The sequence below is a fragment of the Solea senegalensis genome, linkage group LG14 (assembly GCF_019176455.1).
Source record: "Solea senegalensis isolate Sse05_10M linkage group LG14, IFAPA_SoseM_1, whole genome shotgun sequence".
Taxonomy (NCBI): domain Eukaryota; kingdom Metazoa; phylum Chordata; class Actinopteri; order Pleuronectiformes; family Soleidae; genus Solea; species Solea senegalensis.
Window position 1 is genome coordinate 5,219,568 of NC_058034.1, and position 12,336 is coordinate 5,231,903.

Here is a 12,336-nt window from a genome sequence, read left to right on the forward strand (position 1 = left end):
AAACTTCAATAGACTGCCCCATTTTTCTAAACCACAAAGGCCACGAGCCTTTGCAGTGACAGACACTCTTTACAGAGCAGACTTCTCCAGATCTAGATCCAGGATTTGACTGGAATATAAAGTCTGCTTTCCCATTTTAATGGCCTCTAGGGACATTAGTCATTCAGCCAACTCATATAGTGCAATCAACTCAGAAAGAAGCTTTGTACAGAGAATAAAGTGAACTCACACTTTGTGTCTTATTAACATGACATGGACTTATTTGCATGGGGGACGTTTGGGACCGCTTTGATGTTTTAAAGGATCAGTGTGTAATGTTTTGGAGGGTTTATTGATAGACTTATTACAATCTGCAGTCTCAGTGACCTGCAGTGAGTTGTTAGGCCTTATTTGAAGATATAAAGGGGCTATAAATAGGCCAAATGGATAAGTGTAATTGTATAAAGACTGATATCAGTATTGGTAGATACGCAATGGTGTAATTTCAAGTTTGAAAGTACATTTACATGTTAATAATTTATGGAGCTAGGAAATTGCGCTCCCTCAAACCTGAGTTGTGAAGTGACAGCAGCAGAAGCACCGGCGCCTGAACAACTACAAACCTCCTCATCTTAACATGTAACAATACACAGGGCATCTGGAGCAGTTCACATGTACGTGTGGAGAAGAAATAGGTGGAAGAACTTCTGTGATCTTTGGCATTTGGATTGGAATGTGACTGAAAGTTGGTCTTATACTGTATATTATCAGGCTGCCAATGAGTTTAACTCAAACACCATGTGAAGGTAAAGCTCAAGCATGTCTTGAACAAACCCTGGCGACAACAGGCGTTTCTCACAGAAAGATATTTTACTTGAAATAATTGGACAAACACAGGTTTAAGAGAGTTAATCGTGCTATTGTTCATGTGTAAGGGTTGGTCACTATAAATACTGACGTCCTCACACCATTTAGTGCTTGAACCCAAGTAATAATCAAAACAAGTCAACATCTCTGGCTGTATTCAAGATTCTGAGTTCCATAGCTGTAAAATATTACTACAGCTCTCTCAGGCAACAAATTGTTTGTTCCTTTGGGTCAAAATTTTGCCAGTCCATTATGAAAGAAGTCTCCACTGTGCTGTATTTTGTGCTTGGGGAGACGTTATACTCCTCTCTGGCTTTGCAGACACACCCACACTGGCAGCAGAGCATGTTTTGATCCTCTGCTAGAACTTATTGGACGACTTCAGATTCCGGGCATAGCAGTGGTTATGTGCGAGTCATATAAAAAGTGAAATAAACTCACAACTGAGAGGAGTGAACAATGTGCCAGCCAGTGAGCAGATCAGAGAGAGAGAGATGGATGTGTCACCAGCTACAGGGAGTCAAGAATAAATCTCCAGACTGTCCACATATGATATATAGATTTGCAGATATTTTTTAAACACCTCATATTTCCCCTTTCTCACTACTCCTACTTTCCCATATCTGCGTACATGTGTTCTCGCTCCTGAATGATCTGTTCGATCGGGTCTTTAAATGTGTCACACTCTTCACCTTGCTTCCTTTCTCCAGTTTCTCACGGATAAAATATTTCCTGTGAGCGGACGTGCCCGCAGCCTGAATATTGTAAGTCACTGTTTTCAAAATCAAACACATACGGTGCTGTACTCATCCATTTGCTCATCTGCCCTAACAATCATGAATGGGCCTCACAGAGAAATAACTGGTAACACCAGCTGTCAGAAGAAAACATCAACTTACAACTGTGTCTGTGCACTTCACCTTCTGGTCCTCTTCACCTTTTCACCCTTTGCCCTTCTGGCCTCTGTGGAGTGAAGCGTCCGACTCAGGTGATGCTCTGTCAGCAGAGATGGATGAACCGGACGTTTGGAGAAGAGAAGAGAGGAGATGTGAGGGCGAGAAGTGTCGGACAGAAGCCAGGAGGGATTCAAAGAAACCAAACAAAGAGGCAGGATGTGAGTGTAAGCTGAGAGATGTGAGGTTCAGGATTAGACGGTGTGTTTGTCGGTGTGCACACCTGCCTGGTGGTGTCCATCTTTCCTGCTTTCTTCCTTCATGCTCAACTCCAAAGAAGGGCAAAAAAAAGAATTTATTCCACAGATCAAAATCTGTACTTAAAAACTTAACTTTTACTTGGTGACGTGGTTCTTGGACTGAAAAAAACTGAATAGAACTTACACAAGACAAGGGAAATGAGGACTATTTAGATATGAGGTCGGGGAACACAGGTGAAACCAATGAGGGGCGTGTTGGCAATTTCAAAAAAATCACACAAAGGGAGGAAGTCAGGATCTGAAAACAGAGGGAAAAAATGGGTACAAAATAAAACAGGAAGTGCATGCCAAGACTGGACATGAGTGACTTTAACTAAACATTAAGAGACACAAAGGACCAACATGAAGCTATCAAGACATGATTGTGAGCCGTATGCATACAGTAAATCAACCAAAAAGTGACTGCCTTTATTATATTTGAAGAAAGCTTGTGATAGAGGCAGGTCTTTAATGTTTAATTCCCTTCAAATATTAGGTCAAATTGATCATACTGGTATAAAAGCATAAAGCATTTAATGCACCAAAGTCCAGGTAAAAGTTAACTGCTGTTAAAAGATCCAAAACACAAGCCACCACTACGTCAGTTTGACACCTTAGTAACATACTGGGGTCATACAACACTTAGCAGTGACACAGTAAGAAAAATGCTCTTGTTATGTTGACAACAAAACAGATTGCCGTACACACAAAAACATTACTCTCCAGTGCATTCAATGAACCGCAGATCTAACGATGATTTAACCTGCACCAAAATCAACATATAACACGTTGATATCCCCGGCCATTTTTTGCATCCCGGCTTTTAATTAAGTCCTGTTAATAATTTGAAGATCCATAGTGTTTTATATTGTGTAAAACTGTGTTGTGTAACCTTTAAATTACATTTAAACCATTGTCAAACGAGTTCACACAATAATGACGAAGCTCAACACGAGTCTCTGTGTTTCTCAGTACAGTGGTGTTTAGATCTTGTGTCGCCCAGCGACATTCCAGTTCTGGGTTTGATGATGAAACATGCCAATATTTCAAGACATTTTCAAATCTTCTCTATTATCTCTATGGTTCTGGTGTTTTTATGAACTAATCAAGCACATAAAAACAGGCTGATGGGATGGCCTGATTTCAGTATCAGTTATATTACAAATCAGACAAGAAAAAGTATTATTGTTCCCTGAGCTGAAGGGACACAAGTCAATATTGAGGTCCGCTAACGGTTTATGGTCATCAACTGACCCTTTGTAACGATGGCCTTTTCAGCTGCTTGCATCACCTTCAGGCCCCCTACCAATATGAAAGAGGACACCGTCTCCTTAGGAGGAAATTGTATCCATTGAGGCCCAGCTTCCTCGCCCATGCTGGGGCCAAACATCCTCCAAATCCCCTCAGTTGCACATGTGGGACTATATTGTGAATTGGACCCAAATAAATAAACAGTTAAGTTTTTACTTTCTCATTCCTTCTCTCACCCTTAACACACACTGACCCTAATGTTAACCTAACCACGATTAAAACCTTTAATTCTTAAATGTAAGTGCTTCCTCAGACATGAGGTTGTGCCTCACTAGGACAACAGGTATTAAATACAAGTACACACATTCACTTGCCTGTGATCCCCACCCTCCCCCTGGTCGTCTCCTTTTCTCTCCTCCCTCCCTTTCACATCTCCTCTCTTCCCCTGTTTCCCTCCTGCCGTCCCCTTCAGACTGTATAAATATCTGTGAGCTCTTGAGGAGAGCTCAGAGTTACAGACCTGTCCACTGAGGGAGGAGTGGAGATCAAGAGAGAAGGAGGCCAACAGCACATGCATGAGACAAAAAAAAAAAGACAGTTTCATTATCTGAAATTGGGAATTAGAACATTTTAAGTTCTTGGCTGAAATCTGAAAAAAGATAAAGAGATTTTTAAAATATTTCTAACCTCTGTGTGGAGGTATTGTCTCCAGAATGTTCTCCCTGCTCTTGATGTGTGTGTTTGGCCTCCTGCTGCGAGGTGATGCCCAGGACCGGGCATCTCTGTGGAGGGGAAACGACCAAAGTGGGCGATGTCAGTACACTTTCACCGTACCCAGCCCTGTGGAGTCCAGCTGCCCACAGACCGGGGGCCCAGAAATGGAGGGTCTGAAGGCCAGACTTGGCATGCTTGAGGTGCTGGTGTCCCGGCTGACAGGTGGCCAGACTGGAGGCCCCCAGGCAGTCGGAGCCAGAGCTCAGTCTGAGCTTCAGGAGGCACTGAACCGGGCCATGGGGGAGAGGAACCTGCTGCAGGGGGAGAAGGAGCGTCTGGAGAGGGAGTTGGGAGGGCTTCAGCACAGGATGGCCGAGATGAGGAGGGAGATGGAGAAGCTGAGGAACACACCCTGTCCTCCACAGACTCCCATAGTATCACCCAACCCCTCAGTGCAGAACAGTGGCCCGGCGAGACCTGCTGGGGGTAAGAAACACACTCAGACACCACAAACTTTTACAACAATGTGTAAAGCTTATCAATATACAGAACTGTGCAAAGGTTTGTTGTTTTGGATTGGAATGATCTGACTTATATATTAACAAACTGTCAATGAATAAAACATGTCTATGTAATGATCAAGCCTGGCGAAATAGACCCTTTTCACAGCAGATATTTGTTAAAATGAAATAGTAGGACAAACACAGGTTTTACTAATGACTTTACTGATAAATTAGGATTTCACTCCAGTTTTAAGAGAGCAAAGACTGTGCTGTCGCTCAAGTGTAAGGGTTAGTCACACTAAATACTAGAGAAAAAAACATATTTCCTATGTTCCAATAAATTGATTAAGAAATAATTATACTATATGGTCATTATAGCACTGATAAAACAATATATCTAGAGACTTAAGATTTCATATATATATATATATATAAATATATATATATATATATATATTTAAAATCATATTTACTTGTATTATATATTATAAGTATATTGTATTACTTACAGCTTTTAGATACATATACGCATATTTGATACATGAATCCATTCTTTCCTTCGTGCAAATAAGATGCACAACTAACTTCCTGCAGACATGTTGTTGACTTACTGCTGAAATATGTGTGTGACTCTAACTGAAGAGTAATGAGTTAATTGGAGCAGTGAATGACACATGACACATAAATGTCACAAGTATGGAATACCATGCATATATGGAGCCACACAAAACCCCAAAGCATTGCACATGCCGGGGAATCCTGATTGTATATATATATATATACATATATATCCTGTATATATATATATATATATATATCCTCCTGAACCCATGCATACACGCACAAATTACACCAAAGACAAAAGGGAAATACTGTTAGTGCATGTGTCTGCGTGTGTGTTGTTGTTGCCTGTGTGGTTCATGTTTGTGCTGCCATATCAGTCTGCAGTGCCACTTGTCTCAGGTTTCCCTGTTTCCCATTTCCTGCCTACATGTAGGGACGATGAAGGCAGACCAGAGAGGGTGATCTTAGTATTCAGGGCCAGATCCTGCTTTGTTTATGACCGGTGTTTCCCTGTGCACGTCAACCATGCAGGGTGCGAATAGCCTCCACTGGGGAGGGGAGAGGTGGCTGAAATGTGATGCACTGGCTGGAAGTGGTGGTTCCGTGCCCAAGTCTCATCCCAGGGATTTGAATGACGCCTGCTGGGTCAAGACTTGTGAAAATGGGAGGGGGGGTGAGAGTCTGAGAACATTATACCTCCAGGGGTAAGAGGGCTCCAGAGAAATTGAGAGTTATCTCGGAGCCACGTAAGGTTAAGCTCTGGTATTTTGAGTGTTTGCCGTGGCCAAACATGCGTCTAATTAGCCTCAGTACTTCTCTTTTCACGCACCATCTCCCGTTGGTCACCATCCCCCCTTTCCTTTCTCCCTTTACCCTCTTGCTTCTCAGAGTATATTGCTCATAAAGCTGAGGTGGCCAGCTGCAGTAAATCCTTGCTTGGGTTCACCAAACATGTCCACTCCCCTCTGCATTAGGAGAGCGTATGCACTCGATCTATCGGCCGCCGCATACTCCAGGTTATCTGCTGAGCTCCTCATGTTTGCACCTGCAGACAGAAATACATAGAGGGGGCCCCTCGGGGTGACAAGCAGATGTGGAATAGATCAGAGTAATAGGAAGACACACGAGAAGATTTATATTATTGATAAACTGAGCACTGGTTATAGCCTAAACCAGCTGATATTCTATATCTATGGTAGTTCATGACTTAAAGGTCCAGTGTGTGAAATGTAGGTGAACCAAACCAATGATACTTAATGTGTTCAATCGTCTGATTGTCATGACTCTTTCATATTCATATCAGGATCTGGGCCACCATTTTGGACCACCATGTTATTACAATAGCCCACAGTGGACAAATTAAACATCTTTTGAGTATTGATGCTAAATGAAGGCTACATAGGTTGCCTAACACATATTCATTCTGAAACATGCAACTTCACCATCAAATGATGCTTAAAATGTTCACACGTTTACTTAAAGTAAACCACATAAAATATAGTAAAAATTCAGAGATACAATCCTGAAACGTGTGGGCTGCAACAATACAACAGTGAGGGGACATTTGTAGAGTCAGTCATGAGCCAGCAGCCTAAAATCCTAACAAAACAAATGTGTGTAAATGAAGTTTGAGCCAAGCACAGTCAGTTTACCGTGGCTTTCAGATGTTTTCTGTCAGCGCTCTGAATGCGAAGCCAGCAGGAGACTAATAAATAATGTCGATGGAACTCCTGCAACGTCTCAATTACACAGAGTGGAGAAAAACTACACGGCAGCATTGTTTCGGCTTTTGAATATTAGATTTAAACCTTTCTTGTGTTTTTTAACTTAACCCATGTGGATAATTGGACCAAGAACAGATCCAAGTGCTCTGCTAACCCAGTTAGCAGGGGTTAATTCTCCACAGATTGAGCCCCCTCTGAGAAATGAGGAACCGTCCAGTCTGGGAGTTTCAGTGCTGTTCTGTTCTCCTCACTCACTCACACTCCAAACAAAGAGGCAGGATACGAGGGCACATGTGGCTCTCACACACACACACACACACACACACAGACCTGCGTTGCTGCTATTCATCATCTGCTCCATCATCAACCTCCCGCTCCTTTTCATCAACATCATACACGTGTAAACACTTATTGTTTATCTGCATCATCGAGACTCATTATGCACCTGAACTCCCTGGACACTGCACATGCAGGAGACACGTGTTCACAAAGTTCCTCCACAGACGCACACATACACAAACACATTTTCCATGATGGATTATTATTTACGTGTATATCCCTCAGGGTCGTACAGCTGTCAGACAAAGTTTGACAGTGTTTGTTCTGTTTGTGAAGGAGCTAAAAGGGTAAAATGAGGACAGAAGGGAAGAGAACAGTGATATCTGACAATGATACAGGAGCCACATGAGTCGTTTGAAGTTTTGTTGAGTGTGAGGTCGACAGTGTTAGGGTGGGATGAGGTGTCAAGTGTGTCGTATGTGTGTTGCAGTCGGTCAGGCAACCGACTGTCTGACTCCAGAGCAGCTGGGAATCCAGTCAGGAGTATTTGTTTCTTGCTGTCAGAACTGTCACAGCCACATTTGGGTTCACAAACTACTCTCCACTATTGTGTGTTACATTTAAGTGTTAACACACAAGATGTCATTGAACTCGGCATGTATGTGTGTATGCGTGTTCAGGCTCCAGTCAAATGTCTCACCTGACGTCCAGGCCCAACAGACAAGGAGACAGCAGCAGTTTGAGAGGTAAAAGTTTTTTCTGAAGAATATATCGAATTTTTCTTTTCTATTTTGTCTCTCTTCACGTCATCTCGTCCTCCTGTGTCAGACTCAGCGTGGCAGTACAGACATCCAGGTTTCCAGGAGGTGAAGGCTGAGGTGACCGAGGTACCTGCTCCTGATCGCTCTGAGGACAACACAGGTATAATATTACTCCCCATTTGTGTAGATTTATTATATCTTATACTATTTTTTCCAACCTACAATTTCAAAACAGCAAAACAAGGATAGTTTTGGCAAAAGTTACCATTCGCTTATACATGCAGATTAAAAACAATCTATTATTAATCTATCTCATTTGTGTGGCCCAAATTCACAAATCACAGTTTAAATCTGTAGGCTTTTCAATCTGCACATGATGCAACGACCGCTGTACTTAGACGCTCACTTTTCTCACAAAACAAAGTCTTAACAGAGACAAAATGGAAGAGAGTAACCGTCAAAGAGCCACGTGGGAGTGATGAGAAGATGTGCTCATCATCATGACACTTGCATATAGAGCAGAAAAAATACAGAAACACCCCAGGAGCTGAGACACAGGGAGCAGTGACACACAAAGCATGAGAACAAACCAGGACAGACTGACTGACAGACACTGAGGAGCACAGAGACTAAATTGAACACAGGTGAATCACATCGGGGCGGGGCAGCCACTCAACACGGAAGAGAAAACACAAGAGAATGAACTACAAAATAGAACAGAAAACTAAAACTCAATGAAAACAAAAAGTACAAACCTAGGGTTCAAGATCCAGGGGTGGATCTGAGTGTCCACTGATCCACTGATCCCCTGATTGACCAGTTGGAGGTGATAACACAAAGAAATATAGTGACAAGCAAAAAAGTCAAACCCACTGCACACAGACATGACTTTACTTTGTTTTAATCCTTCCACAGCTCAGTCCTCACAGCTGAGCTATTGAACACTTCAGCAATATTACATTAGCATAATGTCCAAAATGATCACAATATTTCAATTGTAAGGGTACAGGAAAATGTATAAGAGTGTTTTCACATAAATCTTTATGATGAGGCCAAAGCCATTAAGAATACATGATTGACGCACCAGGATGATCCTTTAAAATACAGTCTTGCCAGGTCATAATTCTCTCACTCGCCTAACCCACCCCCACATCCCCTTTGTACATTTGACCCCGCAAACATGACACTCACCCCCCACACACACACACACACCCCGCTGACAGCCTCAAAGCAAATACTGCTATTAATACTGCAGCATTTGGACTGTGAACACCAGAGTCATGCCAGTTTATAGGTATGAGGGGCCCTGCAAAGTTTTGTGTTTGACTCGTAAATGGAAATGTAAAGCGTCTCAAACAAGAATGTCACACACACACACACACACACACACACACACACACACTAAAATCTGTATTCGATGGGTCTCCTGCAAACCATGTAATAACTCATGCCACTAAGTGGCCACTTCTCTGTAGGTTTAATTGATTGGGCCAATAATTATCGCACACGTGGAGTCACCACGTGAAGTCATACAATCTGTGATGAGGGCGTGCCACAAAGAAGCTACATGGTAATAGGCTTATTTATAAAACATATTCACATTTAGCCCTAAATCCGGCGCTACATCGTGGACCTGAGAGCGAGGGTGTATTTTAGGACGTGGTAAATATACAGCCTGCCTTATCGTTTTCCCAGTAAGAGAAGCAGCGGAGAGTTCCTGCACAGGATGAGCTGTAGCTCAACTGCTGTGCTGATAATTGTGACTCACAAGCTAAAGGAGAGCATCTCCAGAGTAGACTCACTCAAGCCCTTCAGATCAAATGGAATCCCCATTTTTATCCTTTCACCGTCCATCTGTCTAAGTGTGTGATCTGTTTCCTGAAGTCACTTTGTACCAGAAGTACTTCATCCCGTGCTTCCATCTTTACACTGATCAGTGTTTTTTTTTTTTAATTCCAAACCTAAGCCTCAACACCTAACCATCATCTCAACCATAGATGGTAGCGCTACAGGAAACATCACTGGAAATAGAAACAGAACTCAACACAAAACCACCAGCTCCCTCCTTGCTTTACACATTTCAAATATCATTCACCGTTTAACATGACACTTAATCACCAGGATAAGTGTCATTATTTAAGTTCAAAGATACTTTCAGTTTGTGCCACTTTTCATTTAAAGGTCCAGTGTGTAAGAATTAGTGGCGTCTAATGGTGAGATTTTTGCAGATTTTAACTGACTGAGGACTCCTCCGCTCACCCCGTCTGTTCACATGAGCATCGGGGAAGTACGGTGGCCTTCATATACCAGAAGGTTTCAGTATCATAGAGCAATTTTTCACTTACACAAACATAAGTACAAAACTCATCCACTAGACATTTAATAACTTGCCTCCCAAATTCACTATGCACTCTCAGTACTGTGTCCCTAGTGTCTTTAATTTAATTCAGTAATTTTGTTTGTTTTCCTTCTAATCTCTATTTATTTGGTAGATAATCACTAATCACTGGTTTTGTATGGAACACTTGCACAGCAGCATTTCAGCTCTTTCAAGTGACAGTAGACCAGCATGCACCCTGAAACTAAGGGGCGAAATGGACCTCAGCCATCATTCATTTGATTAATTACACATGATATTTTGCCACTGTGGCCTGTCAAAATATCGCTGCAGTACAAACATCCTACGAAAAGGAGTTCTGTCTGAACAGTAACTTCAGTCTTCTGTTGCGTTCCCATGGTAACCCAGCATCTCCTTCTTGTAACAGGTTGTGGAGAGTTGATTTCTGTTGGAGAGCCAGTCATTCACAAGAGAGCCGACAACATAGCAGGTAAATACGGGGTTTGGATGCAGGACCCTGAGGCCATTTCTCCTTATGGACCCAGCATGGTCTGGCGCATTGACACAGTTGGCTCCGATGTCAGGCAACTGTATGGTTACGAGGACATGGAACAACTCTCTAAAGGCTTTCCATCCAAGGCAGGTGTCACACGGCTGATGTTTTTACATAGAATTCAGTCAAAGCTATCAGGTAATTCCTAGTTATTATCTCTTGTTTGCCTCTGACAGGTCCTGCTGTTGCCAGAGATGGTGGAGAGCACTGGTGCCACCATGTACCGTGGCTCCCTCTACTATCAGAGGCGGCGTAGTCGCACCCTCATCCGCTATGACCTTTCCACTGAGAGCATAGCATCTCGCCGTGACCTTCCCCACGCCGGATTTCATGGCCAGTATCCCTACTCTTGGGGAGGCTACACAGACATCGACCTGTCTGTGGACCAGCAGGGACTATGGGCTGTCTACTCCACCAGCAAAGCAAAAGGAGCCATTGTGATCTCGCAGCTGGATCCAAACACCCTGGAGGTGAAGAAGAGCTGGGAGACCAACATCAGGAAGAGTGCAGTGGCCAACTCCTTCATCGTCTGCGGAAAGATGTACGCAGTAGCCAGCTATTCTGCACCCAGCACGGTCATCAACTACATGTACGACACTGCAACCAGCCAGGGGAAGACCATATCCATCCCCTTCAGGAACAAGTACCACTACAACTCCATGATTGACTATAACCTGGCTCAGAGGAAGCTCTTTGCCTGGGACAACTTCCACATAGTGTCCTACGACCTCAGGCTGGGTCGCAAGCAGGCCAACTGAGGCCAGCATGAGTGAGTGTTGAATAAAAAGTGACATTTTCTCACCTTCTGTTCCTGCTTCAAAGACTCACAGCTTTAAATACAAATGTGTGTGGTAGCAGTTGCAGAAAAGCAATTTTTACGACACATCATTATCCAAGTGTAGGAAGGCCAAGCTACCAAACTCCTGAGAAGAATGAAGATGTTTGAGGAACAGTGTCCCCTGCAGGTCTACTTTTCTGTGGCATGGTCCACAAATATGTTCTTAGAGGAATTATTTTTGTACCGCATTTAAGCCAGATGTATTATTTTCCTTCTTCTTTCTGTTAAGCTATATAACGTATATGTGACATCTAAATGATGAAGCGTAGTTCACAACCTAAGCTCTTGTGGCATAACACACTACTGCATTTCGCTGGTCATTAATGATCAAATAATGTTTTCTATCTCTCACCATTTATAGAATATTGCATGTACTTGTACATTGTAGTCAACATTGCTGATGTTCAAACTTAAGATGAAATAAACTTGCTAAATGACAGGTTTAAGTGGTTATTTTTGCATTATATACCTGCAGTCAAGTCGTCCCAGCAATACATTTTGTGAAACGTCAACAAAACCTCAACCTAACCTAAACAAACCATTTAAAAGAAATACAAATCTTTAAAATGTAGTCAATAGAATTAAATATTTTATCTTATCTTTCATTTATTAATTTAATTGTTTAATAAATAAACAACAATTCAAAACGGCACCAGTATGCGTTAGTGCATCATATGCAACTGTAGTTAGTATGAATGTTAATACATTAATGGTCGTGTTAGTCTGCAGGTTTTGTCTGATAGTTCATTTAATAGTTAATTTATTGCACACAC

General features: G+C 42.3%; 1 protein-coding gene across 2 annotated transcripts; it reads left to right on the top strand.

The window, feature by feature from the left end:
- Positions 1-3,812: 3,812 nt before the first annotated feature.
- On the top strand, positions 3,813-12,002 carry myoc (myocilin). 2 transcript variants are annotated; one of them, XM_044043378.1, is made up of 5 exons: positions 3,813-4,489; positions 7,754-7,819; positions 7,902-7,994; positions 10,600-10,811; positions 10,902-12,002. In XM_044043378.1, the coding sequence occupies exons 1-5, from the start codon at positions 4,003-4,005 to the stop codon at positions 11,481-11,483; spliced, it is 1,440 nt and encodes a 479-aa protein (XP_043899313.1). In that variant the 5' UTR covers positions 3,813-4,002; the 3' UTR covers positions 11,484-12,002. The 2 variants fall into 2 exon arrangements, with proteins under 2 accessions (XP_043899313.1, XP_043899314.1); XM_044043379.1 differs by lacking the exon at positions 7,754-7,819.
- Positions 12,003-12,336: the final 334 nt, after the last annotated feature.